This window comes from Giraffa tippelskirchi, chromosome 13, assembly GCF_054371585.1.
Source record: "Giraffa tippelskirchi isolate mGirTip1 chromosome 13, T2T-mGirTip1v1.2.pri, whole genome shotgun sequence".
Lineage (NCBI taxonomy): Eukaryota > Metazoa > Chordata > Mammalia > Artiodactyla > Giraffidae > Giraffa > Giraffa tippelskirchi.
In genome coordinates this window covers 38,299,575-38,327,272 of record NC_137287.1, presented here as the reverse complement: position 1 = coordinate 38,327,272, position 27,698 = coordinate 38,299,575, and the positions used below count along the sequence as shown (strand labels likewise).

Genomic DNA, 27,698 nt, shown 5'->3' with positions numbered 1-27,698 from the left:
AGAGACTGTGTGATTTTCTTCTTTAATAGGAATTCATTCATGGTTATATCATCCAATGATGTTTCTTGCCCAAATACTCATTTTTAAAGAAACATTTGGAACAATAGTTCCTGTTCAAATTAAAAGTGATAATTATAACTTCCATAACTATTTTCCTTGGTTATGTAGTTGAAGAACCCCTGATGTTCATTTGGAATATTTTTCCTTTCAACACTGAAAGACATCTGGGGGAGTTTATGCCATGTGGAAGCTCAGCTCTCTTGCTCTCCTGGGGAAGCTGTAGCTGCAGAAGTGCTTTGGGAAATCTAATGCAGAAAGATAGTATGAAGACATTGATATTTAACATGCTATTGATAACCACCATGCCAGAACCCAAGTGACATACAGTGGACATAATCTCTGTCTTTGAGAGATTTTGTAATGGGTGAAAGATGACAGAAACCGTGGAGAACTTTTTTTGTCTCTGTTCCAGAATCCTATAATTAAAGCCTTCCTTTCTCTTCAAATTTTTTTCCTGATTTTTCCATATGACGCTAAAGATCATACTCGTATAGCCTTTTCTTCTTGAAAAAATATGTTCCCTCTGTCACTAATGCCAAATTGACACTCTTTATACACTTAACGGGCTTGAAGATGGCAGTTCATTTCAGAGCGAGGGAGTGATTTTATCCAGGGCAGTGGAAAAGGGCAGTCAGATAAGAAAAGGTAGGGGCACATTAAAGACCCCAGGATATAAATAGGCGCTGACTCCTGCTGAGCTCTGAGGCCCGTCCCTGAGTCCCTTGGCAGAAGACCGTGCTGTAGCAGAGTGTCCATCTCTCCCCTGCCTGGACTGACCCTGGACCAGGAGAGGGGCTCGTATCCTCCTCTGGCAGCACCTTTCCTGCCTCTTTGCAGGAGACCAGCTCTCTTGTGGGTCAGCATCATTCCCAGACTGCAGGAAGGCACCCTTGAGAAATAGTCCTTTTGTTGGAAAGCTTTCAGCTGTGTGTCTACCGGATCCACCAGGGACTTGTTTTGCTCACATTTCCACAGTGCACAAGGGAGCGTTTGTCTTGATAGCCTCCGAGATCATCCTGGCACCAGACTCTCCAATGTGGTTTCCCTGGAGACTGGAAGAAAAGGATCAAGACAGGGCTTGAGAAACTGGCTGGAGGCCTGAAGGTCCTCATCAGTAAGGAGCAAGTGGTCACTACCTGAAATGCTAAACTCAGGTGAAACTTCTGTGCTTCCACCGTCCCTCCCATGGGCGAGGCTCCAAGTGGCCCCCTTGTATATGGAGTTCCCCGTGGAGCTACTGGGGTACTGGGGTCAGCTGGCTCCGAGGTTCAGAGAGGAGGCAGGGCCTGACCTGGAAGCACTTCTAAGGGTGAACCAAGCTGGTGGGAAAGGGCAGGTGCCGCTGAGCCCTACTCACTTGATGTGCCGGAGCCCGTGGTTTCCAGACAGTGCAGTGGCAACGCATATCGCCCCCTCCATTCCCAAGGAATTCTCTTGAAGACTAGGCAGAGAAGAGATGGAGATGCCACAGTGAGCCCTTCAGGACAGAAGGACATGCCCAGGAAGCAGCACAGCACTCTCTTGGAGGGACCCGTCTGGGCCTCATTGGTCCACAGGTGCCATAGCAACAGCCCAGTGGCATTTAACCCCGAGACCCAGGTCTGCAAGCAGCCAGGTTGTCTTGTGCAGGTGCCACAGAGGACATGTGACCGAAAATGCAGAAGGGAACAAACCCATCCACAAGACTGACTGATAATCACTATATAGTGTCAGCTATTTGTATCTTGAAGGGAGCAGCTATAGCAGAAAGCAAGTATTGTGCTATAGGGAGAGTCCAGAAGAAAAGCCGGCTGCCCTGAGGTGCGGGTAGGTCTGTGCAGCCACTCACTTGAGTCTCCGGAGACTGGAATTGACCTTGAGAGCATTCACCAGGGCTTTGGCTCCAGCCACCCCAATGGTGTTTCCTCTTAAGCTGTTGAGAAGGATGGGAGCCCTGAGGCGCAACCTCAGGCACAATGACAGCTGAGAGGGGAGCCCGGCACCCCTTCAGGTGAGCGTGGGCGCCTGGGTGGAGGCAGCGGGGACTCAGCAACCATGGGGATGAGGTTGCTCCTCCCTCGCTCCTGGGCACAGAACAGGGACTGGCTCTGGGGAGCAGGGTGTGGGGAGGGGTGAGGCCAGCCCAAGCTGGTGGTCTGTTGGAGCCCTCACCCTCCGTTTTCATTCCAAAGAAAGAGGGGCGGAGACCAGAGAGGCAGCCCTCCACCCGGAGGTGCACATGCGTTGGAACCTCAGCACTGCAGGAGCAGCGAGGACCAGACAAGCCTGAGAGCCCCATGGAGCTCGGGCCTGGAGCTCGACTCTTCTCACAGGCTGGATTAATGGCCACTGCCCCCTCCTCAGGGCCCCTAAACGGCCTGGGGACATGTTCAGCCTGGGCAAGGCCAAGGAGAAGAGGACCCACTAGTGACCCTCAGGAAAAGAGGGTGACGGGGAGCTGCAGAGGCCGGGGCTGCTTGATCTCTGGGAAGCTGTTGAAGTGATCTGGGAGTTTCCACGTACATGTCCTCTTTCCATATATGATCACTCTGAGTCAACAGCTTGACTTTGTGGGCAAGAGGCTGTAGCCAGAGACTGGAATACTTACTCTAGAATCTCCAAGGTTCTGTTCACAGCCAGGGCCTCCCCGAGTGCCTGGGCCCCCGGAGCACCAATGGAGGCCACTTGGAGACTGTAAGAGGAGACACAGTCAATGCAGACGGGTAGCCTCTAGCCCTCACACCCACCGGCCCAGCTCCATCCGTATTCACCCTTCATCTCCACCACCCCCTTGACCTAGGGCTGAAACTGGTGAAATAGCACTGAAAGTTGTTGACCTGTGGTGTGTCCAGAGAATGCTGCATCTCCTGCCCACACTGACGCCAGGCAGAGATCTGGACACAGGAAGTGCAGGTGTTCTGGAGAGTTTGGGGGACACCCCCTGAACCCCTAGTTCTTACTTTTTAGATGTCTGATGTCCTAATCACTAATATTAAGAAAATAAAACCCACTTGCCTTGCCTGGGAAACAGGGATGTTTAGTGTGGAAAGATGGCTAAGGTCCAGCTGTGCACGTCAGGACTTACTAGAGAGCAGTGAGGGCTGTGTTCACCTTCAGCGCGCTGGCCACCGCAGAGGCACCTTCATCCCCAATGGCGTTCTCCTGTAAACTGAATGCAGAGCCTGACCCCTGGGTGCACGGTACCCTAGCCAGCACTCTGGCAGGACGTGCTGAGCTTGGACCTTCTAGATTTAAATCAGAGCACACACCCCATAGTAGATGATCTCTGGGGATCATTGCACCTCCTCTGTGGCCACCGCCCCATGGCCGCCTAATGACTGTGCACAGTGGTCTGGAGTCTGCATGAGTTTGGACCGCCAGGCAAAACAGAAACAGACACATGGAAATACCATCCACAAGAAACGTGTGATTTTCAAAGCCCTCAGGCCTCGAGCCATTCTTGCTGGTCAGTGTTTTACAGCTTTTTTTGTTTTTTCTCTTTTCCTTCCACATTGGAGGAAAGTGGCAGGCCCTGGAGCAATAAATGACTAAGAGTTTAGTTCAAGTGGACATTGGCACGTTTGAGGGAGCAGTTTGCATTGACAATTTTAGCAAACATTTAAGTGCCTTGGCGACCAGCAAGCCCAGTTCTGGCCTCTTGGAACTCAGGTGGGGGAACCTGTGAGATGAGAGTCACCAAGTGTGAGGTGCCCTCCCCAGCGTGGTCACAGGCTGCTCGGCAGAAATAGGTCTAGACCAAGCCTGTGGGTGAGAGATGGGGGCGAGCCTGGCACATCCAAGGAACCCAGAGGAATTGGGTCAAGTTGCTGGGGTGTGGAGTAAGGCCCCAGGGGTGCAGAGGAAGCAGAACTTCAGGGCTCTGGGAGCCACACTGAAGGCTGGACTTCACTCTGCAGGCACTGGGCAGCCAGCTAAACTTGTGCAGGATGGGGATAGATGGACATTTGGGAGAGATCTTTGGCCAGCAGTGTGAGAGGAGGGACTGGATGTGGAGGCCGCGGCGGTAAGGCAGGTGAGTGACGCTAGCAGCCTGGACAGCAGCCATGCAGGTGGAGAGGGCTGGGTGGAATGTTGGGAGAAGAAGTGACAGGACTTGGAGATGAGCCGTGGTGGAAAGTGAGAAGGACGGTGATGTTTCTAGCTTGCACAGTTGGTGGCCAGAACCCCTCACATAGTGAGGAACCAAGAAACAGGCTTGTTGGGGAGATAAACTGGGTCCACCTAGGGGGAAGTGGAGTGGGCAGTGGACACGGGTCTGAAGCTCAAGAGAGAGGTCTGAGCTGTAGATGTGGGCGCCTCCAGGACTTCGAAGGGAATCAAAACCCTGGGTGAGGAGGAGCTTCTAGAAAGAGAAATCATTCAGGGAAAGATGACCCAGGACAGGACCCTGAGGAATAGCATGTTCAGAGCCAAACAGAAGGACCTGCCAGACAGGGCGTGTATTAGAAGCTGTGGGAGCATGAAAAGCAGGTGAACCTCAAAGGTTAAACTCAGAGTGAGCACCTTACTCAGCAGTTCTGCTCCCAGGTGTGCACAAGAGAGAACTAAAAGCATGTATCCACATGCAGAAACTTGTGCATGAACATTCACAGCAGTGTTACTCATAATAGCCCAGAAGTGGAAACAACCCAAATGTGCACTAGCAGGTGAGTGGATAAGCATCATGTCTGTCCATGCAGTGGAGTATTATTTACTTGTAAAAAGGAATGAAGCCCTGATACATGCTATAGTGTGGATGGACCTTGACACCATTACACTAAATGAAAGACGTGAGTCAGAAAGATCACGTATTCTATGACTTAAATTTTGTGAAATGTCCAGTATAAGCTAATCCATAGAGACTGTAGATTAGTGTTTGTCAGGAATAGGGGACTGGGGAGGAAGTGGGGAGTGAGTGTTGATAGCATGATGTTTCTCGTGGGGTGACTGAAGGGTTCAAAAATTGATTTTAGTGATGGTTGCCCAGCTCTAAATACACTAGAAACCAGTGACTTGTACACCTTAAAGAGTGGATTATATCTCAGCAAAGCTGTTATTTTGTAAAAAAATATATATATACATATATATATGTATATATATATACAACACCAAGTCAGATGGAAACATGCTCCCTGGCCCTAGAGCAGAGGAGGCTGTGTGCTGAGGGCAGGAGCCTGGTGGGCACCAGAATGACTGACTCTGCACCTCCCACCCCCTCGGAGGCCCCACTTACTCGAGGCTGGTCAGGCTTGTGTTGAGCTGTAGTGCTTGTCCCAGGGCCTTGGCAGCGCCAGCCTGGATGAAGTTCCACTGCAGGCTGGGCAGACACACACACACATGATCACGTGGCCCAGGGCAGAGCCAGGAGGTCCTGGGAGCTCCAGAAAGAAGGGACTTCTCCCAGGAGAGTGACCAGAGGACATGGAATCCTTGGGGATGGAATCCTGGCCAGGGTGGGCAGAGCTCCTGCAGCCCTCCCCCAGGCTGGTCCCAGGGGGTCAGCGTGCACCCTGGTCAGTGGAGGGGTCCCTGCATGGAGTGTGTGACACCTCCCATCCCTGGCCTCTCCATGGATCGGCCCCAGGAAGCAGAGCAGGGAGCTGGGCACAACCTACTGAGGCCATGCTGGGGCCAGGGACCCTGAGCCTGACTTGGCCTCCTGCCTCCCCTGGTTTGAGTGGGGCCCTGCAGCTCTGGGAGGACAGGGCCGGCTGGGGGTGCCGTGGACTCACTGAAGGGATGTGAGGGTGCGGTTTTCGCTCACTGCCTCTGCAACGGCCTGGGCGCCCTGGTCGTGGAGTAGGTTGGCTGTCAGGCTGGGCAGAGGAGGGTGGGGAAGTGAGCCGGAGCCAGCAGTGCAGCCCCTGTCCTTGCTCCCTGGGGATCCAGACCACTCCCCTATCCCCAACCCCACCCCAGGGCTGCATCTTGTCCGCTGGGATTGCCAGGCTCAGGCTCTCGGGGCACTTGAATGTGCTCCCGGGCACTGTGCCTGCCACGTGTCCTGGGGGCGGGCAGGGTGCAGGCTCTGCTTGGTGGGCCTCCATGCCTGGTAACCTGCCAGGAGGTGGCAGAGCTGTCTGGTGACTCACTCACTCCTGGCCCCTGTGCTGGAAGCACCCCCCACTTGCTCATATATTGTTGCAGGGGTGCGGGCTCAGGGCAGGGCGACTGTCACCACTCACTCCATCCATGTGTAATTTGCGGCATCAGAGGGGGACTTGTGTCAGGGTCACCGCCAGGCCTCCCGGCCGCCCCTCCCAACCACATCCTTCTCCCAAGGGTCTGCCCGTCAGCTCCCAGCCTGGGGTGGGCAGGGCCCCCGGTGGCATAAGAGAGCCTTAGGAAGCCCCGCTTGCCCCTTCACGTACTCCAGGTTCTTCAGGGTGCTGTTGGTGCGGAGAGCGCGCGCCAGATCCTGGGCTCCCTCCGGGCTGATGGAATTTTCTCGTAGGCTGAGGAAAGAGAACCCTGAGCTGCTGATGGACAGGGGAGGACTTTGGTGGGGTCGGAGCGGGGGGAGGCGTCCAGGAGCTCAGGCTGTTTAGAAGCCAGGAACCCCAGGTGGGCCCTGGGTGGAAGCAGGAAGAGCCTGCTCCAGGAAGCCCCCCTCACAAGGCTTGCTAACCATGTGTTCCCCTGTCCCAGGACTGGCCACAGTAGGACGGACAGTCCAGGAAGCAGAGGATAAGACGCCAGGACCTCATAGGTGTGAGGGGAGGGGCAGGCCAGCGTGTTTGGTGTCTGCAGGCTTGCCCTCAGGAAGGGGGCAGCGGACCCGGCCCGCTGAGGCTGTGGCTGCCCCCCTCCCCCCGTCCCCGTGAGCAGGGTCACAGGCAGCCAGGCTCCAGCACCAAGCTGCCCAACCACGGCTCTTCCCCCTTCCAGGCCCTCGGGGTCGGGGTAGGAGCGGGGGCTTCTCAGCACCAGCCTTTCCCACCACGTCCCAGAGTCCCTTCAGACCCCCAGCCAAAGGAATAGAGGGAAGGGAGGGGGCTTACTTGAGGCTGAGGAGCATCTGGTTGGTGCAGAGGGCCCCCATCAGCGCTGCCACTCCCAGGTCACTGATGGAGTTGCTTTGCAGGCTGCAAACAGGACAGGGTGCACTGTGCGTGGCCACCTCAGGACCCAGAGGGAGTCCAGCCGGGGTCACGGGCACTGAGTCCAGCAGGGGGTTGGGGGCCCTGTGCCACCCCCATGCCCTCCCCATCCCTCATTCCTCTCCTGTGCCCCTCAGTGCCCGAGTTTAGACGTCGCCTTGATTTGGGTGGCTCCACGCGACTTCTGAGGGGACATGTGTCTGTAGCTCCCAGAGAAAGCAGCACAGCCAGCTGTCCCCACACCCCACCACGGCCCCCGGAGCCAGCCCCCCCCCACAGCCACCTAGGCCAGCTTCTAAAGGGCACTCGGTGCTTGTCACTCTGAGAACTCCAGAACCAACTCCAACCTACTGTCCAGGGAGAGGGAGCTGGCAGGGTGGGCTGGAGGGAGAGACATTCGGAGCACAGAGTGCCTGGGGTTGTGGCCTGGTTGGGTTCTGACAGCCCTCCACCAGGACCCGCCCCCTGCTGGCCAGGGAACCCGGGCAGGGAGTCACCCTCTGCCCACAGCCACCCCCTGGGGACTCACTCCAGGCTCTTCAGGCCCTGGTTCACCATCAGGGCCTCTGCCAGGGCCTTGGCGCCTCCATCACCAATGCTGTTGCTGGAGAACCTGCAAGAGAGGGGATGTGGGTGGAGCAGCCTGGCAGGGTGAGGCCAGGAGGAGTCAGAGTCCGGGAGCCCCTGGAGGGGTCAGAGTCCAGGAGCCCTCCAGGGAAGGGGTGTCTCTGGTCTCAAGGGTGCCCAGTACACAATTTCTTCTGCCTGAGGCCAGCTGGCAGGTAGCCTTTGTAAGAGATCAAGGTAGCAGTGTCCTTCTCGACTCCTTGACGGGGGCAGGGCCACCCCTTCAGCGAGAGGCGTTTGTGATCTTTATATGAAGGTGGCTGCAATGGCAGTCAAGGTGAGCCTGAGACAGTTGGAGCTCACTCCTTCCTGGGAATCTGGATCTCCATTCTCCTGGCTCAGGGTTTTGGAGTCCAAAACCAGCTATCTAGTACCCACGCATTCAATCATTCATTCATCCATCCGCTCACCCACTCACCCATCCGTCCATCCATTTACTGACTCATCCACCCACGCATTCACCCATCCATCCATCCATCCATCCATCTACCCACCCCACGCTCACAAATATTTGTGATAAGCTGGGCATTGTGCCAGGCATGAAGGGTACCAGTTTGGCCCTTCTGCATTTCTCACATGAGCTCTTTCAGACTCTTGTTTTGCTTCAGGGCATCTGCCATCTGCTGGGTTCCCATTGGCCCGATGGAGTTCTTCTGCAGGCTGAAGGAGAAGGGTCCTTCAGTAAAGCTGGCCACAGGCATTTCCAGGCCAAGGACAGTCTGGTTCAAGTTTACTGCAGCATGGGGGAGGGGTCTCCAGGAAAGGTCATTGGATTGTTGCCAAAATGTTGCTAATAGACTGATGGAGTTACCTGAAGAGTAAGAGGCTATGGGTGAGGGCTTCCCTGATGGCTGAGTTGTAAAGAACCCTGCTGCCAACAGGGATGTGGGTGCGATCCCTGGGTTGGGAAGATCCCCTGGAGAAGGGCATGGCAACCCACTCCAGTATTCTTGCCTGGAGAATCCCATGGACAGAGGAGCCTGGCAGGCTACAGTCTATGGGGTCGCAAAAGAGTCAGACGGGACTTAGCAACTAAACAGCAAGAAAGAGGCAAGGGCAGCTGGGCCTTCCCTTGAGGGGCCAGAAAGCAGTGACCAGCGGACACTGTTAATATCCATCAACCTCCAAACTGGAGACTTTCTGAAAACTTCTACATACAAGTCCCACTGGCCCCTCCCCTGACCAGCCTTCTCAACACTCAGCAGTCTGCCTTCATTCAGACCAACCAACAGCCTGCCCCCCAACCCTACAGTCCTCCTGAGGGCAGACCCTGGCTTAGGCTCCTCATCTGCAGAAGCTACTTCCTCTTACACTAAATCTGGAGGAGGAAGATGCTACAGGAGGACCACTGCATTCATCCCAGAAGGACAGGTAGGCCAGGACCTCATCTGTATAAGGCTTACTACAGTCTAAACAAAATAGAACTTTCCTTGGTTCCAAAAGCTGGGGGGGTGGGGGGGGTGGGGAGGGAGGGGAAACCCTCCCCTCCCTTAGAGTATTTCCTTGAGGAAACTAGGGATTATAAATCCTTTCCCTGTCCCTTTGAGAGTATGTAAATCTTTCTAAGAGCTATTAATAGAAGTTAGCCTCTTGCCAGACTTATAGCCTAGGAATGTCTTTGGTAAGGGCCTCAGCGCCATCTCTTTGAACCCTGCACATCAAGGAGGAGAACACCTGCTCCGGCTGTAGGTGCCTGCTTGTCATAAAGACAGGAGTTTTCATTTTCCTGGGCATGAAGGCAGGAGGCAGGCACAGACGGCTCCCCTTCCCGGACGACAGGCAAATTTAGGATAAACTAAGTTTGACAAACAGAGCTATTCCGGTTCTCTTGTTTGAGGACAAGCTGTGGTTTTTCTTGGAAACCCACATATAAAGAGTTGTGTCTGCTCAGCTGCAGGAAAGGGTGAGATTCCTTTCTGTCTGGCATCCCACTGGTGGATCACCTTGGATGCTAACTGCAGGCTAGCTGAGTGCTTACTGCAGTAATTAAGCTGTTTCGTACTTTTCTGCATTTGTGGAGAGGATTTCCCATTTTGGCGGAAGGCTCTGTTTGTAATTATTCCCCCAACACCTGTTCTCTGGAAAAGCAGTGGACGTCAGATTTTCCAGGGGCCATGCAGATGGCTCAGAAAGCCTCCGGGCCTTGTCCCATCCACCCCTCTGTGCAGGGAACAGAGAGGCCCTTGGGGGAGGAGAAGAGAGGAGAGAAAACCGTTCTCTGCCAGCCAGCATGCCCACTCACTGCAGCACGGAGAGGGTCCGGTTGGCAGCCAAGGCCTCAGCCATGGACCTGGCACCATCGTCCCTGATCCTGTTGCTCTGGAGGCTGTGGAGGCAAGGAGGGGCATCACTGGTGGAGCCCACGAGGGTGCCCGACAGGCCCTCACCCCACACACCCAGGAAGTGGGGGAGCTGGCCCTTCCCACCGCTGCTCTGGCCTTAGGGTTTCCTTGGGTTCTCCAGGCACCTGCCTGCTGGCTGTGGATGAGGAGCCCCTGATAACTGGACCACAAGGTCATCGACAGTCTGAATTACAGCTGAAACATAGCACCCAGGTGTTCGTGAGGACGTGGAGAAATTGGAGCCCTCATCCCGGTTGCTGGTAGGAACATCAGACGGTGTGGCCTCCGAGGAAAGCAGGCCTGGCCGTTTCCTCAAAAGGTTAAACATAGGGTCACCTGTGACCCAGCAGACCCCACTGCTATGTACACACCCGGAAGAACTGAAAAAAGGTCCTCAAATGCTTGTACACAGGTGTGTACAGCACAATAGCCAATAGGTGGAAACAACCCGTGTCCAACAACTGACGAATGGATAAACAAACCGTGGTCCATGTAATTGAATATTATTCAGCCTTAAAATGGAATGAAATACACATGCTTTGACATGGATGAACCTTGAAAACATTCCACCAGGTGTAAGAAGATAGGCACAAAAATTCTTACTATTCGATTCCGTTTATATGAAATCTTCAGACAGAAAGCTGATTGGTGGTTGCCAGGGGCTGAGGGGAGAGAGGGGCATGGGAAGTGATTGCTGATGGGTAGAGGGACTCCTTTTAGGGGGACGTAAATACTTAGAAACTAGATCGAGGCGTTGGTTGCATAACTGTGTCTGTACTAAATGCCATTGAACTGTACACTCCAAAATGGTAAATTTTATGTGAATTTTGCCTCAGTAAAAAGAAGTAAATGAGCAAAACAGACTGACAGTACGCACTCAACTAAGGATGGATACAACCACTGGTCCCTAAAAGGAGCCCAGCAAATCTCAGCAAACCATGGGAACCATCTAGAAGATGGGATTTCAGTGTCTTGGAAGACACCTCAGGGATCATCTCGATGCATGGACTTGGGGACTTCCCACTCATGGAGACAAGAACTTTTCCTCGTAGATTATTTTGCCTGTCAGACCTCCATGTACCTCTGCCCCTCTTCTCTGCCCTCTCCAGTGCAGACCCTGAACACAGGTACAGGGAAGAGCTGGACTTAGAAACTTGCTCAGCACACAGGATGCTCTGGCATCCATTGGGTGGGAGCCAGTATCTCGTGGCTGCTGTTGGGAATTACCTCCTGCTCCACGGGTGGCACCTGAGGAGATGGTTTTCTGAGCCACCTCCTGGGGGCAGAAAGGCAGCAAGCAGGTGACACGTACCTCAGAGAGGCCAGGGTGCGGTTAATCTTCAGAGCATCTGCCAGTGCCTTGGCCCCCTGAGGTCCAATGAAGTTACTGCGGAGACTGGGGGAGGAAGAGAAAGGACCAGTTATCCAGTTCCCAGAGAGGGAAGGCAGAACAGAAGTTGCTCAGATCTTTAAATCCACGCTCCTCGAAGAGAACGTGCCAGGGTTGGTTGTGTTAGTTGCTCAGTCGTGTCCGACTCTTTGTGACTCTGTGGACTGCAGCCCGCCAAGCTCCTCTGTCCACTCCAGGCAAGATACTGGAGTGGGTTGCCATTCCCTTCTCCAGGGGATCTTCCTGACCCAGGGATTAAACCTGGGTCTCCTGCATAGCAGGTGGATTCTTTACTGTCTGAGCCACCAGGGAAGCCCTGTTTGGTGGGACTGGGGCAGAGATCTTTGTTTAGGCAAATGAGGAAGGCATTCCCTATGATGGCCCCACAGGAAGGGGAGAAGAAAGCAGGGTCTGATGGACTAGTGGGCTTGGGCGGAGTGTGGAGAGGAGATGGTAACACCAGGTTCGAGGCCAATATTCTGGTGCTTCCATGAGCGAGTCCCAGCAGCTGAGCAGGAGCCAAGGCTTGGCTGGCTCAGCTGTCCTGTCCTTCCAGCCCACCCTGGGGAGAGTGTTGCCTAGGGGGCTTCACACGATGGCTCACAGGCTCCCCCCATCCAAGTGGTGAGGGTCCTACTTACTCCAGAGTGGTCAGGCTTCTGTTGACGAAGAGGGATCTGGCCAGAGCTTTGGCCCCTTTGTTGCTGATCTGGTTCTCAGCCAAGCTGCCCAAAGAGAAGGAGAGGATGCTTAATGTGGGTCTATAACCTCATCACCTGTTCTGCAACTCCAGGTCTGTGATGCAAACCTGTCAGCCACCATAGCATCATCAGGGCCTGGATGCCGGTGGAGACCAGATGAGCCAGGTCCAGGGGATTGGGCATGGTGGGGCCAGAGTGGGTGGACAGACCCTCACATTAGCAGAGGGCCCCACGTGTGCATGCTCAGTTACTTCAGTCGTGTTCACCTGTTCGCAACCCTATGGACTGCAGCCCGCCAGGCTCCTCTGTCCATGCGATTCTCCAGGCAAGAATACTGTAGTGGGTTGCCATGCCCTCCTCCAGGGGATCTTCTCAACCCAGGGATAGAACCTTTGTCTCATGTTTCCTGCACTGGCGGGCGGGTTCTTTACCACTAGCACCACCTGGGAAGCCCAGCAGAGGGCCCCAGGGAGAAGTTTGACCAGAATCGAATGCAACAGCTTCTACACAAACAGTGCATCAGAGAGGATGGATGGGCAATTACTGCAGACTCCAGCCAGGGGTGTGCTGGAGAACCAGCTCTCAGGAATAAGCAAAATAACAAAAGCCCTGATTTGTTGCATTGGCTAATTTCCATGGTGTAAATACTCCCACCGTGGCCAATTTCTAGCACTTTCAACATGTAAAAATTCCTGAAAACATAACAGTCAACTCTCATGAACTGGTGGCTGAACTTGTGGCTCCAACACACCCTTAGCCCTTGTCCTTTCTCTAAAGCAAGAAAGGAAAATGGTTGAGTTATGAAGCTGACTCTAACAAAATGTACATCTCTATCTACCTTGAAAGGGTGTACCCTGAACACACTGAGGAGTGGTCCAGAGGACCCCTGAACCCCTACTGTTTACCCTCCTCAGGCACAAAGGTATCTGTCCAAGGTCACCCAGAGCTCACCACTCTGACCACTATCCTCAATGACTTACTTTTGGTCTGGACTCAGTCTATGTTTTTGTCTTTTCAGATAAAGATGATTTCAGAAGCTGGAAGCTTATGTGAGGCTTATGAAAAGTTATTTTCTGAGTCTTATTTTCTCTAAATTCACTTCCCTAGTTCTCCCAAAGCCAGCTCCTGGTCATCATATCGATTCAAATCAGGTGTAATTAAGACTCGGATATGTTATTTATAGGAGAGATTTCATGAGCATATAGATCTGCTCTGCAGTTAGTATATAAACTGTCATCTAATTAGAATATTAAAGATGTGATGTTTAAAATTGTTTAAATTAATATAAATTTTTTAATTTAAAAGTTTGGATTTTATTTAAAGATGTAATCCTGTGCTCAGAATACCATCTGAAGGCAAACTCTGAGAGGAATGTAGAGTGAATCGGGCCTGGCAGTACATCTGCACATACAGTATTGGGAAATATGGTTCTGTATCTATGGTAGCATCTGAACCTCACCATATCCTTTCTTCTTACAAGTGATATACCTGGGCCTCTGGAACTTTCTGGAATGGGTGGAAACAAGCAATCTGCACCTTGAGCCACACGCCCCGAAGATGCCTCTCTTGGAAAGCATCACAGGCCACTTGAGCAGAGAGGAGGATGTGAAAAGAGCCCCGGACCATGAGAGACTGGTGAGCACCCTGCGCGGGGTCTCCTGGATCTGTGTTACCTGATCCTCTGAATGCGGCAGTCTTTCCCACTCAGCACGCTGCCCAGCAGCTCCATCACGGGGTCCTGGAACTGGTTGGTGTCCAGCCTGGTCAGGAGGAACAGCGATAGTGAGTGGTCCTACCACTGCCTGTAGGCAGGTGGGATGAGGCCCCTGGCAGCGGAGTGGGTGCTAATCTCAGACACCTAGACTGAGCTCCTCTGCCGCCCCCTCCTCTCCATCCCAGCAAAGCCCCCACCGAGCGGCTCAGGGATCTGCGCCAGGACACCCACGTGCTCAGAGCTCTCCCACCAGGCGACTTGCGAAGTTCAGTGGCATAAACCGTGGGTTTCTGACCTGCAGGGCTGTCTTTCCTGCAGCCCCCACACTGTGTGTGTCTATAGGACACCAGCTGCCCTCCTTTAAGGATTATAGAAGCTACTCTGAGGTCCCCAGTGGCCCTGGTCCTCCAGCCTTCCCCTCCCCACCACCGAAGTCCAGAGAGTGGACAGAGGACGACAGGCTGAGGGTGGAGTGAATGGGTGTGGCCTCTGTCAGCACTGGGGTGGTATATGGGGTGTTATAGGTCGAGTGGTGTCCCCCTATAAGATATACTGGTGTTTACAACCCCCCACCCCCGTGCCTCAGGAATGCAACCTTCTTTGGAAATAGGGTCATTGCAGATAACGAGTGAGGATGAGGTCATAGTGGAGTGAAGTGATCTGTAACCCAGCATGGGGACCAGTGTCCCCACTAGAGAGAGATCTACGAGAAGACAGACACGGAGGAGACAGCCGTGTGACCTCAGAGGCAGAGCCTGGGTCTGTAAGCCAAGGGCTGCCGGCAGACATCGCAGGCTGGGAAGGCCAGAAATGACCCAAGGACCATCCCTACAGGTTTCCCAGGGAGCACGGCCCTGCTGATGCCTTCCTCTTAGACTCCAGTCTCCACAACCGGGAGAGAAGAGGTTTCTGTCGTTTGAAGCCGACGGGTCGTGGTCCTTGGTGACAGCAGCCCCTGGACGGGACACAGGGGGGCGTGGGGGTGGGAGGAGCCCACCCGGTCCTCACTGTACCCTCCTCCCGCCCACCCTGTGCTGCCCCTGCCCCCAGCGCCCACCTCAGGCTCCGGCAGTAGAGCAGCTGGGGCAGCAGGCTCTGGAGAACGCCCGGGCCCAGGCACAGGGGCAGGCTGGACTCCCGGGTGCAGACGTCGGACACCTGCAGGAGATAGGCCAGGGCGGCGCGGTGTGCAGGGCTGGTCAGCCTGGCCAGGCCCCCACTGGCCACGGCCTCCTTCACGCTGCTGGCCAGCTCGGTGTGCTGCAGCTCGTGCAGGCAGTGCAGGACATTGACGGCCCGGGCGCAGACCGCCACATCAGGGCGCAGACAGCCCTGCAGGAGCTCGGCCACCTGGGTCCGGTAGCTCTGGTGCTCGCCCTGGGTCAGCAGGGAGCCAGCCAGCAGCGCGTTGACCCTTGGGGACAAGAGGCCTGAGAGGAATCGCAGGAAGACATCGAGCCGCCCATCCTCGGCCTGCATGGCCCGCTGGGCCGCACTCCGGAAGTGCGTGAGGAAGCCCAGCCGGGGCCAAGACATGCCGCCCTCAGTGAAGAGGTCAAAGATGGCCCTCTTGGAGGCGCTGCAGTAGTACGCAGCTGCCACGAACTCCTGCAGGGACAGGTGGGTGAAGCAGTAGGCAGCCGCGGAGGCCAGAGTCTCCTCCCGCTGCAGGAAGCGGCCGCAAAGGGCCGTCTGTAGCAGCGTGAGGTCCACGCCCAGCACCTTCAGGTCTGGCTCGTAGAACACATACTTCTTCCTGACCAGCCCGTGAAAGGCCAGTCGGCCCAGTGTGCCCACCAGCTTGCGGCTGCTGTGGGCCAGCTGCTCGATGCAGGGGCTTGCCTTGGCCTTCTCCTGCCCCTCTCCGCCAAGGGCCATCCTGAAGTACCACGAGTAGAGCTCACACAGGGTCCTCGGGGGCCACAGCTTGGCGTCCAGGGGCCCCGGCCTGTTGCGGTGGAGGTGGCCCAGCGCTGCCCCTGCCAGCTGGCAGAAGGCCGGGACGGTGCACATGAGGTACAGGGCCCGGTCTGCCTGCACCTGGCTCAGGACCCAGCCGGTGAGGACAGGGTCCTCGGGGAACATCTGCTCCAGACAGGTCTTGATCTCCTCCTCGCTGAAGCCCCGGATCTCGGTCATCCGGTCCACCAGGCCCCCTGGAATCTGGCCAGCCGCGCCGGGACGGGAGGTGATCCAGACAGACACTTCTGGGAAGAGGTTACCCCGGATGATGTTGGTGATCAGTTGGTCCACCTGGATCTCCTTCCTGGGGTCCGTGCAGGCCACAGTGTTGGAGAAGTCTAGGGGCGTCTTACACTCATCCAGGCCATCCAGGACCAGGAGGGCTTTGCTCAGTGCCACTGACGCCAGGCCTGCCTCCCCAGCGTGCGGGAAGATGGAGCGGACGAGTCTGTCTGCAGACAGCTTCTCGTGGGTGTTGAGATCCCGGAAGGTCATGGGCAGTACCAGTGAGAAGTCCTTGCCAACCTGACCCTGGGCCCAGAGGTGGACGAAGTTCCTCACCAGGGTGGTCTTGCCCACTCCAGCCACCCCAACGGTGATGGAGATGCGGGGGGGGATGGACACCCGTGACAGGGGCAGGAAGAGCCTGTCCAGGGCGATGGTCTTGGCCGAGCCCCAGCCCCCGCGCGTGGCTTCCACCTGCGTGAAGTCATGCTCCCTCAGCTGCAGGTCCGTCAGGCCCTCCACCAGCAGGAGGCTGGTCAGCCTCCGGGAGGGGCTGTCCAGCTCAGGGCCGCCCCCGGTCCTGTTCAGCAGGGCCTCCCGGTGCCTCTGTATCCTCAAGTCTGTGGGACAGAAGCCATGGGGGAGGGTGGGAGAGGGGAGGGGGAAGAGGGAGAGGAATAAGGCCTGGGGACCCCCATCCATGGGCCTACCATTGCCATGGGGCTTCAGCGGGCATTCTGGCGTCCTGTTGGGGGTCTGTGAGGCCTGGGAGCCCTGACCGCCTTTCCCGGCCAGCAGGTCCACCAGGGCTTTCACCTGTTCGGCCGGGGAGCTGGCACCGTGGCCCTGGCCGGCCTCCCCGCCTGGGCGCAGCTCCTGCTTCCTCATGGAGTCGGGGACTGTGGCCAGGGGCTGTGGAGAGAGGCCCAGTCCTGCTGCCTCTGTCGCCCCGCCCAGTGGCCTGGGACAGGTGACCGAGCCTCAGGACCCGGGGGTGATGAAGGCCCACCCTCTCTCCCTCCCTGGATGGTGGGCAGCTGGCCCTTGGTCTGGCCTCCAGGACAGGTTTGGGGGGGTGCGGTTTGTTCCTGGGTGGCCACAGTAGGCCCTGCTGCCAGGAGCATCACCAGGTGCAGGGTGCCCCAGGCTGGAATCTGAGCTCTGCCACTTACTGTCTGTGTGACACTGGACGGGCCACCTGAGCTCTCTGTGCCGTGGTGTCCTCATTTGTAACCTGGAAATGGAGCTAATTAGGAACAGGTCCACCCACGAGAAGGGAAGGGTGGAAGAGGCTGACGGGGATAGGCTGCATGCTGTACAGTTCCAGCCCCATGGCCTTCTGGAAAAGGCAGAGCCTTGGAGACAGTGACCGGACAGTGGCTTGCAGGGCTCTGGGGACAGAGGATGAACTGGTGGAGCACAGAGGACTGCCAAGGCACAGAAGCGACTCTGTGTGATACTACAGCGGTGTGTTCACGTCACTGTACGTTTGTCTAAAGCCATAGAATGAACAGCACCACGAGAGACGCTGATACCGGCTCTGGACTCTAGGTGACTGTGACGTGTCAGTGTGGGTGACTGATTGTAACCAACATGCCCCTCTGGCCGGGGAGGATGTATGTAGGCAGGGAGGAGGAAATCTTGGTCTTTTCCACTCCATTCTTTTGTGAACCTAAAACTGCTCTAAAAATGAAAGTCTGCTAATTTAAAAAGAAAAGAAGAAAGGAGGAGACAAAGGGAGGGGAGAACTGGTTCTCAGAGCAGCCACTCAGCTCCGTTTCTTTTGTGTCCTGTGTCTCCGGGAAGCACAGGGGCTCCTCCTGAACCGCAGGCAGCATGTTTTCTGCCGGGGACAGTGAGGAGGGCGCTGAGGCAAAGCCCCACCCACCCTCCCACGTTCCCTTTCCTCCCTGGAGACTGGAGTGGATCCCATGGCCAAGGCTGGCCGCCCCCATGTGTCCCTCCCTCAACCAAGGCGGGCACCTGAGGACCCCCTTCTCACCTGCAGTGGGCAGGGTGTCCAGCCCTCGGCAGCCCCTCCAGCAGGGCCCCAGGCACTCAGCGGGCAAGGGTCGGCCATCCTTTGTCCACGGGTCTAGGAGAGAAAACAGGACGTGAGGCTGGGCAGAGGCTACACCTGCTGCCTTGGGTGGCAGTGGCTCATTGAAACTGGTTGGCCCACACCTTCTAGCCCTGGAGGTCTCTGGGTCCTGATAGGGTCCATTTAAGAGAGATCCACTGGCTATAGTCTCCAGGATTCAACACACTCCTCTACCTTGGATTTGAATTGGGCTTCCCAGGCATTTTAATTTGGGATGGATCTTTCTACCTGGAAAATACTAAAAGAAGTTTGTGTGTGTGTGTTCAGTCGTATCCAACTCTTTGTGACTCAGCGGACTGGAGCCTGCCAGGCTCCTCTGTCCATGGGATTCGCCAGGCCAGAATACTGGAGTGGGTTGCCATTTCCTCCTTCAAGGGATCTTCCCAGCCCAGGGATCAAATCCAAGTCTCTTGTATCTTCTACATTGGCAGGCAGATTCTGTACCACTGAGCCACTTGGGAAGCACAAAAGAAGCTTGGCAATAAGTAAAACAGTATTTTCCAAGCATTCAGTTCATGGTGACACTGAAGAGTTAGTGCAGCAAACTTGAGGTAGATAGTGTCCAACTGAGCTGAACTACTTTGGGACTTCAGAAATAGGCCAGGTCAAGGCCACGCTCCCTCTACTTCTCCAGGTCCCTTCTGGCTCTTTTATTTCATTTTTCTAAATGTTAAGACCAAGGGGAAAAGAAACTGGCTAGGATACTGGTTTAAGTTGTGTTAATGTGCACAGACTAATGGAGCTATTATTGAGGTTTTCCTTTAGATCCTTTGCTAAACTATAGTTTTTCTTATCTAGATCTCGCCAGTTTCTTCTTTGTGTCTAAGTATTTTTAAATAATTCTTGTTATTGTTATGAATTCTGTTAGTGTCAAAGAAGATAATTAGTTTTCATGTGTTTTAATCTCATTATCCCATTCAGGTTTTAAGTTTTCCCAGTAGTTTTCATCATTTTTCAGTTAACTCTCTTTAGGCTTTTGAGTGGCTTCCCTGGTGGCTCAGCGGTAAAGAATCCACCTGCCAATGCAGGAAACACGGGTTCCATCTGTGATCTGGGAAGATCCCACATGCCGAGGAGCACCTGAGCCCATGTGCCCATAGCTATTGAGCTGTGCTCTAGAGCCTCTCAGACCTTGCCTCCTGGCCCTTTTGTGAGTCACATTACTGGACCCTTGTGCTGCAACTACTAAAGCCTGTGGACCCTAAGAGCCCTTGATCTGCAACAAGAGAAGCCACCACAGTGAGAAGCCACGACTGGAGAGTAGCCCTTTCTCACTGCAACTAGAGAAGAGCCCAGGCAGCAACAAAGACCCAGCACAGCCAAAAATAAATGAATTATAAACCAGAAAAAAAAAAAACCCTCTCTTCAGGCTTTTGAATGACTGCAATACAAATAATTTCATCTCTTCTCTAAAAGTATAACTCTGATTTTGAACGCTTTCTCTGCATGGCCAGCCTCACCGCTGCTGCCAGCAGTGTTGAAGGACAGCAGTTGTAGCAGGCATCCTTGTCCGACTCCTGACCCTCCCAGGAGTAGTTCTAGCCCAAACTGTTAGACCTGATGTTTGTGACCAGTTTCTGTTATTTCTTTTTAACTAAAAGTTTCTATTTATTTTTAAACTTTTTGGCCACACTGAGAGGCATGTGAGATCTTAGTGCCACGACCAGGGATAGAACCTGTGCAGTGGAATCTTAACTGCTGGACTGCCAAGGAAGTCCCTATGACCAGTTTCTGTTAAGCACTGGACTCATATAATTTCCTTATGTTCTGTAACAATTCTTGTTACCATTGTTTCTCTCATTTTATAGATGAGGGCACAGAGGTTCAGAGATGTTCAGCGACTTTCCCCAGGGATGCATGACCGGGTAGCAGTTGAATTGGACTAAAAACCGTGGCTTCACTGACAATAATACTTGTGCTGTATAAACTACCTGCCTCTTAAGCTATGTTTCCACATTTTATAAAACTTTTAGGCTTGTCTGTTACATGAGCAAATGACTTTTTAGTGGCATTGATCTAATCGCACACTTTATTATACTTCCAGTCATTCATCCAGCCAGCAAATGTTTACTGGGGGCCTGATGTGTGTTGCAGGCACTGGTGATGTAACGGTGAACAATTAGACCAAGTCCTTACCTTATGAGTGTGGTGGGGGTGGAGGATAATGACACAAGAAGAAAACAAGTGACTAAGCAGGGCAGTTCTGATGGCAGTTAGTGCCTGAATAAAATAAACCATGCGTGTGATGGAGAGGGTCAGGGTCCTGGGGGAGGGCAGGGGGAGTCCCAGTGGCCAGGGAAGGCCTCTGTGAGAAAGCCACACGTGAGCAGATCTGAAAGGTGGGAGAGAGTCATGCAGAGAACCAGATCAGCAGGTGCAAATCTCCTGCGTGTTAGAGCGGCAGGAAGACCAGAGTGAACTTCCCCAGCAGCGCAGCCGTGACAACTCTGCGCAGCCACTGCCAGTTGCCAGAGTGCAGTCGGCGAGCAAGTGGGCCCACCATGGGGTCAGGAGGCAGGTCAGAGGGGCTTGAGACCCGCTCGCTGTCTTCAGGAGTGTGGACGCAGCTCAGTGTGTGTGAAGCCACCGGAGGGAGTGCCATGACTGATCTTGCCTTTAAACTGTGAGCTGCACTTGTGGATTTCCTAACATCAAACCGAACTTGCGTTCTTTTTTTTTTTAATATTTGTTTATTTGGTTGCTTCGGGTCTTTGTTGTGGCAAGAACTTGCATTCTTTTTTTTTAATTGACTAAATCTATACTTTATTTAGATTGCCATAATTTTTTTTTCCAGACTATAAACTTTTCACTTTGTATTGGGGTAGAGCCAATTAACAATGTTGTGGTAGTTTCCAGTGAACAGCGAAGGGACTCAGCCATACATATACATGTATCCATTCTCCCCCAAACCCCGCTCCCATCCAGGCTGGCACATAACATTGAGCAGAGTTCCCTGTGCTGTATAGTAGATCCTTGTTGGCTATCCATTGTAAATATAGTGGTGTGTACATGTCCATCTCAAACTCCCTAACTATCCCTTCCCCACATTCTCCCCAACAGAACTTGCATTCTTGAATATAATCTTCCATTATTATTATGCTATGTATATAGCAGGGTGGGATAGCACAAAAATAGAATCATAAGTCAATAAAACATAATAGAGGATCCAGGAACAAGTATATATTTATATTATTTATATAGGAAGGGATTTGGTAATGTGACAAAAATAATATTTCAAGTCAACGGATTTGGCCAGCCCATGAAAAAATTTTTTTGAACTGTACGTCACATTAAACACAAAATTTCTCCTTTAGGACAGTTTTGCTGGTTTTAGGACTCTTGGTTGATAGTTCCTCTCTTTGAGCACTTTGAACATGTCAGCCTACTCTTTTTCTGTTCTCCAAAGTTTCTGGTGAGAAGTCTGCTGATAATCTTATTGAGGATCCCTTGTATGTGATGATTTGCTTCTCTCTTGCTGACTTCAAGATTCTTTTTTTTTTTGAAAGTTTGATTATAATGTGTCTTGATGTGGGTCTCTGAATCAATCTGACTTGGGTTTGTTGAACTTCCTGTATGTTTTACAGTGTATTTCTATGTGGGAAAAAAATCAATGTGCAGAGGAGAATTATGATAGGATACTTAAAAAAAAAATAAGATTCCATTTTTGTCTGGCTATAGGATAGCTGGAAGTATATGACAGTGGGATTAAGGACGTGTTTCTTATTTTGTGAATTTCAATTGCTTAGATTTTGCTAACTATGTATGTTAGCAAATACGTATTGCTCTCCCCTCATTTAAAAAGATCACTTATAGAATTATAAAAGTAAAACACTAAAATCACATAAGTAATACAAAACTAAGTAAAATATAAACCTCACTTCCATTCCTCAGGGGTAACCTATTCTGGTTGATGGTTGCTTTTTTTTTTAAATAAAGTAGGTGCTAGTGCAATAGGGCAAATGAAAGAAAGAAAAGACATCAAGATTAGAAAAGGAAAAGATAAATGTATGTGATCACTATTCATAGTTGACATGATTGTATATATTGAAAATCCAAAGGAATATACAATAGAACTGTTAGAACAAATATATGAACTTCAGATTTCTGGACACAAGATTAATACACAAAAAGAATCAGTTATATTTCTACTTAGTAAGTAACACTCAAATCAAAAGTAAAAATTCTAAATGCCATAAAAGTATCCAATATATAAGAATAAATCTAGCAAAAAATTTTCATGACCTCTACAATGAAAACTATAAAACAATTAAGAAGACCTTAAATTAGGGATTTGCTATGTTTATAGATTGAAAGACTTAATATTATTAAGATGTCTGTTTTTCCCAAATAGATTAATAGATTGACATCCCAATCAGAATCCCAACAGGCTTTTTGGAGAGGGGGAAGAGAGGCAAACTGATTGTAAAACATAAACAGAAAACCTTGAAACAGACAAAATCATTTCAAAGAAGAACAAAGCCTGAGGACTTAGAGTACACAGTATCAAGGCTTAGTATAGGGACTTCCCTGGTGGTCCAGTAGTTCAGAATCCACCTGCCAATGCAGGGGAAATGGGTTCCATCTCTGGTCTGGTAAGATCCCACATGCCACTGGGCAGATAAACCTATGCACCACAACTATTGGGCCCTCAAGCTGCAACAGGAGAAGCCAGCAGTGAGAAGCCCACCCAGTGCAACTGGAGAGTAGCCCCCACTCGTTGCAACTAGAGAAAGCGTGCGCGCAGCAACAAAGACCCAGTGCAGCCAAAATAAATAATTTTTTAAGAAACTTCTCTTTAAAAAAAACCACAAAACCTAGTATAGAGCTATAGATACTGGTACAAGGGCAGACAAATAGACCAGTGCAGTAGAATAGAGGGTCTAGAAACAGACTCACATATATACAATCGCTTGGTTATATATGATCACTGGGTTTATAACGGGGCTCCACTGCAGTTCAGTGGGGAAAGAGTGGTCTTTGCATTAAACTGTGCTGGCTAATGGGCTATTCACGTGGGAAAAAGAAACCATGACCCCTACCTCACACCATACAAAAAACATTAATTTAAGCTGGATCATAGATCTAAATGTGAATGTTGACACAGTCAAGCCTTAGAAGAAACATGGGAGAATATCTTTATGGACTTGGCCTAGGTAAAGATTAAACAGAACGTAAGACGCACTAACCATGAAAGAAGAGAACGGTATTTTGGGATTCAGGAATATCTGAATAAAATAAAATCAGGAATATCTGTTTGTTAGAAGACATAATTAAAAGGATGAGAAAGCAAACCACTGACTAGGAGACGACATCCAAAACACATTAATTAATCAGTAAGAAACAAAAACCCAATGAAAAAATGAGCCAAAAACTTGAAGAATATCACAAAAGAGAATATCAATAGTCATTAGAGAAATGCAAGTTAAGGTCACTCTGGAAAAATGTTTGTTAGTAATAAGGTTAAATATGCATATTTCTGTGACCCAGTAATTTCCCCCTGAGGTATAAACCCAACAGAAATGAGTGATTATGTCCACCAAATCACAGATCAGAATATTTACGACAGCTTTGTTCATAAAGTCCCAAAAAATTGGAAACAACCAATGTCCATCAACAAAAGAATGAGATTTTTTTTGAACGTTCTTATAGTGAAATCCTACATAATAAAGAAAAAGAATAAGCTACTGATATCCTCAACAATATGGCTGATTCTCACAGGCATTGTGAGAGAAAGAAATCTGATGCAAAAGAGACACCCTCTGTGATTCCATTTGCAGGGAGTTTTGAATCAGGCCAGACCAACAAAGATAGAAGTGAATATAGTGGTCACTCTTGGAGGTGGTTTTGACTGGACAGAGGTGTGAGGGAGCCTTCAAAGGTGCTGGGCACCTCTACCTATTAATTTGGACAGAGTACACACAGGCGTACACACATGTAAAAATCTACTGAGCTCACTTTGAGCGTTCATGCTTAAGTTGCTTCAGGCGTGAACTCTGTGTGACCTTATGGACTGTAGCCCACGAGGCTCATCTGTCCATGGGATTCTCCCGGCAAGAATACTGGAGTGGGTTGCCATGCCCTCCTGCAGGGGTTCTTCCCCAACCCAGGGATCGAGCCAGTGTCTTTTATGTCTCCTGCATTGGCAGGTGGGTTCTTTACCACTAGCGCCACCTGGGAAGCCCCAAGTGCAGTTTACTGGCTAAGTTAATACCTCACTTTAGAGAAGGCTATGCTAGCAACTATCTAAAAGTTCAAATATACGTAAACCAAAACAAAGCAATGCTCCTGCAGCCTCTTCTTACACGAGCTGGGACACCCAGGCCTGTGTCCTGCTCTCAGTGTGATGTCAGGGTGTGGCCCAGGTTGGACACAGCCCCCTGCATTGGATGTCCAAGTGCACTCACCAGATAACTGACTGTGCTGTGGTGGGGACAGGGTGGTGGCCAGGAGTATGCAGGACCATGTGGAAGAAGGGCCAGGCTCAGTGCCTCTAGGACATTGTCTGGAGCACTGTATTTTTTAATTTAAAAATTTTATTGTTGTAAAGGGTACCCTGGTGGCTCAGTGGTAAGGAATCTGCTTGCAATGTCCGAGACCGCCTACAGTGCAGGAGACCCAGGTTCGATTCCTGCGTCAGGAAAGTCCCCTGGAGAAGGAAATGGCAACCCACTCCAGTATTCTTTCCTGGGAAATCCCATGTACAGAGAAGCCTGGAGAGCCTCAGTCCACGGGGTCCCAAAGAGTCAGACATGATGCAGTGACTAAACCACCACCACCAAAATGTACATAACATAAAATTTACTATTTTAACCATTTTTAAGCATTCGATTCAGTGGCATTGGGTACATTGACAGTGTTGTGCAACATCACTAACAACCACCTCTAGAACTTTTTCATCTTCCCATATGGAGACTCTGGCTCCCATCCCTCTCCCATCCCTGGTCACCACCAGGCCACTTTCTGTTCCTGTGAATCTGATGACTCTGGGTTCCTCATGTAAGTGGGATCACGCAGTGTATTTGGCCTTTTGCATCTGGCCTTTTTCACTGAGCATGATGTTTTCCAGGCTCATCCATGTTGTAACGTGTATTAGAATGTCTTTCCTTTTTAAGGCTATATAATATTCCATTTGGAGAAGGAAATGGCAACCCATTCCAGTATTATTGCCTGGAGAATCCCGTGGACAGGGGAGACTGGTGGGCTGCTGTCCATGGTGTCGCACAGAGTTGGACACGATTGAAGCGACTTAGCATGCATGCATGCATACATTGGAGAAGGAAATGGCAACCCACTCCAGTATTCTTGCCTGGAGAATCCCAGGGACAGAGGAGCCTTGTGGGCTGCCGTCTATGGGGTCACACAGAGTCGGACACGACTAAAGAGATTTAGCTGCAGCAGCAGCAGCAGCGTATTCCATTTTATGGATGAACCACATTTGGTTTAGGCCTTCACCTGTTGGCAGACAGTGGTTGTTTCCAGTTTTTGGCTCTTGTGAGCAATGCTGCTGTGAACAAGGGAGGACAGATTAGCAGTTCAAGGCCCTGCTTTCAGCTCTTCCATGTGTCCACCCAGAAGTGGGGTGGCTAGATTACATGGCCATTCTCTGCAGCACTGTTTTAGAAAAGCCACTGCTTAGTCCAGCCACACAGAGACTTCACTGGTTTGGGGTAGAGCCCCTACGTGGATGCATGGTAAACTGCTCAGATGATTCTAATGAGCAGCTAGAATGGAGAACCCCTGGGCCAGAGAGGGGTTAGGCAAGTGACAAAGAAGGGGCAGCAGCAGGCAGGAGTGAGCGGGGAGGAAGAGGCCAGCAGGGTGTGCCTGGGAAAGTGGGGGGAGGGGTGAGCTCCCCCACTCTGGGCCCCGTTAGCTGCCAGTACCGGGGCAGATACTCCCTCCTCATCAGACACCCATCCTTCTTACCCCACTAAGCCTTGCCTAGGGTTGCCAGATTTATCAAATTAAGATACAGGACACCTAGTGAAATTTTAATTTCAGGTAAATGACAAGTAATTCTTATTTTTAAATTTTTTTTAGTTTTTGGCTGCACCGTGCAGCATGCGGGATCTAAGTACCCTGACCAGGGATCAAATCCATGCCCCTGCATTGGGAACACAGAGTCTTAACCACTGGGCCTCCAGGGAAGTCCTCAAATAACTCTTTTAGTATCTCATGTAATACTTGGGGTATACTTATACTTTAGAGAAAAAAACCACCTCATTGTTTAATCTGAGATTCAAAATTAATAGACTGTTCTGTCACCTGGCACCCCTTCTCGGATGAGAGCCCCCCGCAACCTGGCCTCCACCTTTGGACCAGTAAGAACAGAGGAGGGGAGCCCAGCAGGTGGCCCAGGAGCCACCCCACTCCCAGGACCTCCCAGGCCAGTGGCAGTGGCTGCTGAGGGGTGTTCGCAGCAGGGTGGCCTGTGATGACTAAAGGTGAGCCCCAGGGCTTGGGGAAGTAGGGGTCTGCACTGAGGGGACAGGGAGGAAGCCTGGGGCCCAGGACCCTGGCCATGGGAGAGGACCCCAGGCCAACAGCCACCCTGGACCCTCTCCGTGGTGCCTCTTCTGAGAAGGAGTCTGTGGTTACTCTCCCTCTCGGAATGATGAGCCTCACCTCCATCCTTGGGCATGGCTGGGTTGGCCCCTGCCGGCTGCTCACCCAACATGAGGGTGACATTTAGGAAGCAGGCTCCGGGTGACCAGCCCCACCCCACCTGCGCCACCTTCCTGGGTCCTCAGGACACTGGGCAGGTCTGGTGTTGTCCCCTCCATCTTACGAGAGGAAGGGGGCTGCCAGGATGAGGCCCAGGTCTGCTGATTTCAAGCTTAACCACTGGGCTGCCCTGTTCAGCATCACCTCTGCCTGCTTGCAGCGCTTTCCAGCTACTTCCTGTTCCTCCTGTCCTGTCGTTGGTACCTGGGGAGCTGGGCTTTGTCCCCTTTGCCCGTGATGGGCTGCCCTTGGGCATGTGTTCATTTATCCACACTGTGATCTCGTCCTGCCCAGCAGCTCCCAGCACCCACAGGGACACCTTCCTGGAGCCGCGCCAGCCAGCCCTCCGCAGGGCAGCTCAGGCCTTAACAGTCATGGTCCTTCCTGTCACCTGTCTCCTCTTCCTCCCCCATCCTGCACTTGACTTACCTCCCGGGCCTCATTTCCCCAGGGAGGCTGAGACCAGGGGGCTGGGGGTACTCCATCCCAGCACTTCTGGGCTCCGCCCTGCTCCAGTAGACAGAGGCAGCTGGGCAGAGGGGAGGATGTCCTGGAAATCTCTGCGGCCGGTCAGCCGGGCCCCTCAGCCGACAGGATCCGTCCAGGGCAGGAGTGAAGCCCTGTCCAGAGGGATCGGGTGGTGCTGACCGTGCAGGGCGACGGGGACACGGCCCGCCAGCTCCTGCACTCCCCGAGCCCACTGGCTGTCACGGCGGCCAGCGCTCCTCACCTCTTCCTGTGCCGGGCTCCACCTCAGCCCTCCTTCCTGTCTC

General features: G+C 52.3%; 1 protein-coding gene across 15 annotated transcripts; it reads right to left on the bottom strand.

Annotated features, from left to right (window-relative positions):
- Positions 1 to 623: 623 nt before the first annotated feature.
- NLRC3 (NLR family CARD domain containing 3) lies at positions 624 to 27,698 on the bottom strand. 15 transcript variants are annotated; one of them, XM_081555015.1, is made up of 21 exons: positions 27,656 to 27,698; positions 27,355 to 27,545; positions 18,103 to 18,195; positions 17,273 to 17,334; positions 16,811 to 17,012; positions 14,971 to 16,720; positions 13,873 to 13,959; positions 12,140 to 12,223; positions 11,421 to 11,504; positions 10,009 to 10,092; positions 8,343 to 8,426; positions 7,669 to 7,752; positions 7,041 to 7,124; positions 6,411 to 6,494; positions 5,772 to 5,855; positions 5,273 to 5,356; positions 3,125 to 3,208; positions 2,648 to 2,731; positions 1,889 to 1,972; positions 1,418 to 1,501; positions 624 to 1,112 (listed from the first exon to the last, which is right to left on the bottom strand). In XM_081555015.1, exons 5-21 carry the CDS (start codon positions 16,986 to 16,988, stop codon positions 1,022 to 1,024), a joined length of 3,198 nt encoding a protein of 1,065 aa, XP_081411141.1. In that variant the 5' UTR covers positions 16,989 to 17,012; positions 17,273 to 17,334; positions 18,103 to 18,195; positions 27,355 to 27,545; positions 27,656 to 27,698; the 3' UTR covers positions 624 to 1,021. The 15 variants fall into 15 exon arrangements, 9 of the variants coding, with proteins under 9 accessions (XP_081411141.1, XP_081411145.1, XP_081411143.1 ...); XR_014072713.1 differs by having other exon boundaries at positions 3,055 to 3,208; positions 27,355 to 27,665; XR_014072711.1 differs by having other exon boundaries at positions 1,889 to 2,064; positions 27,355 to 27,665.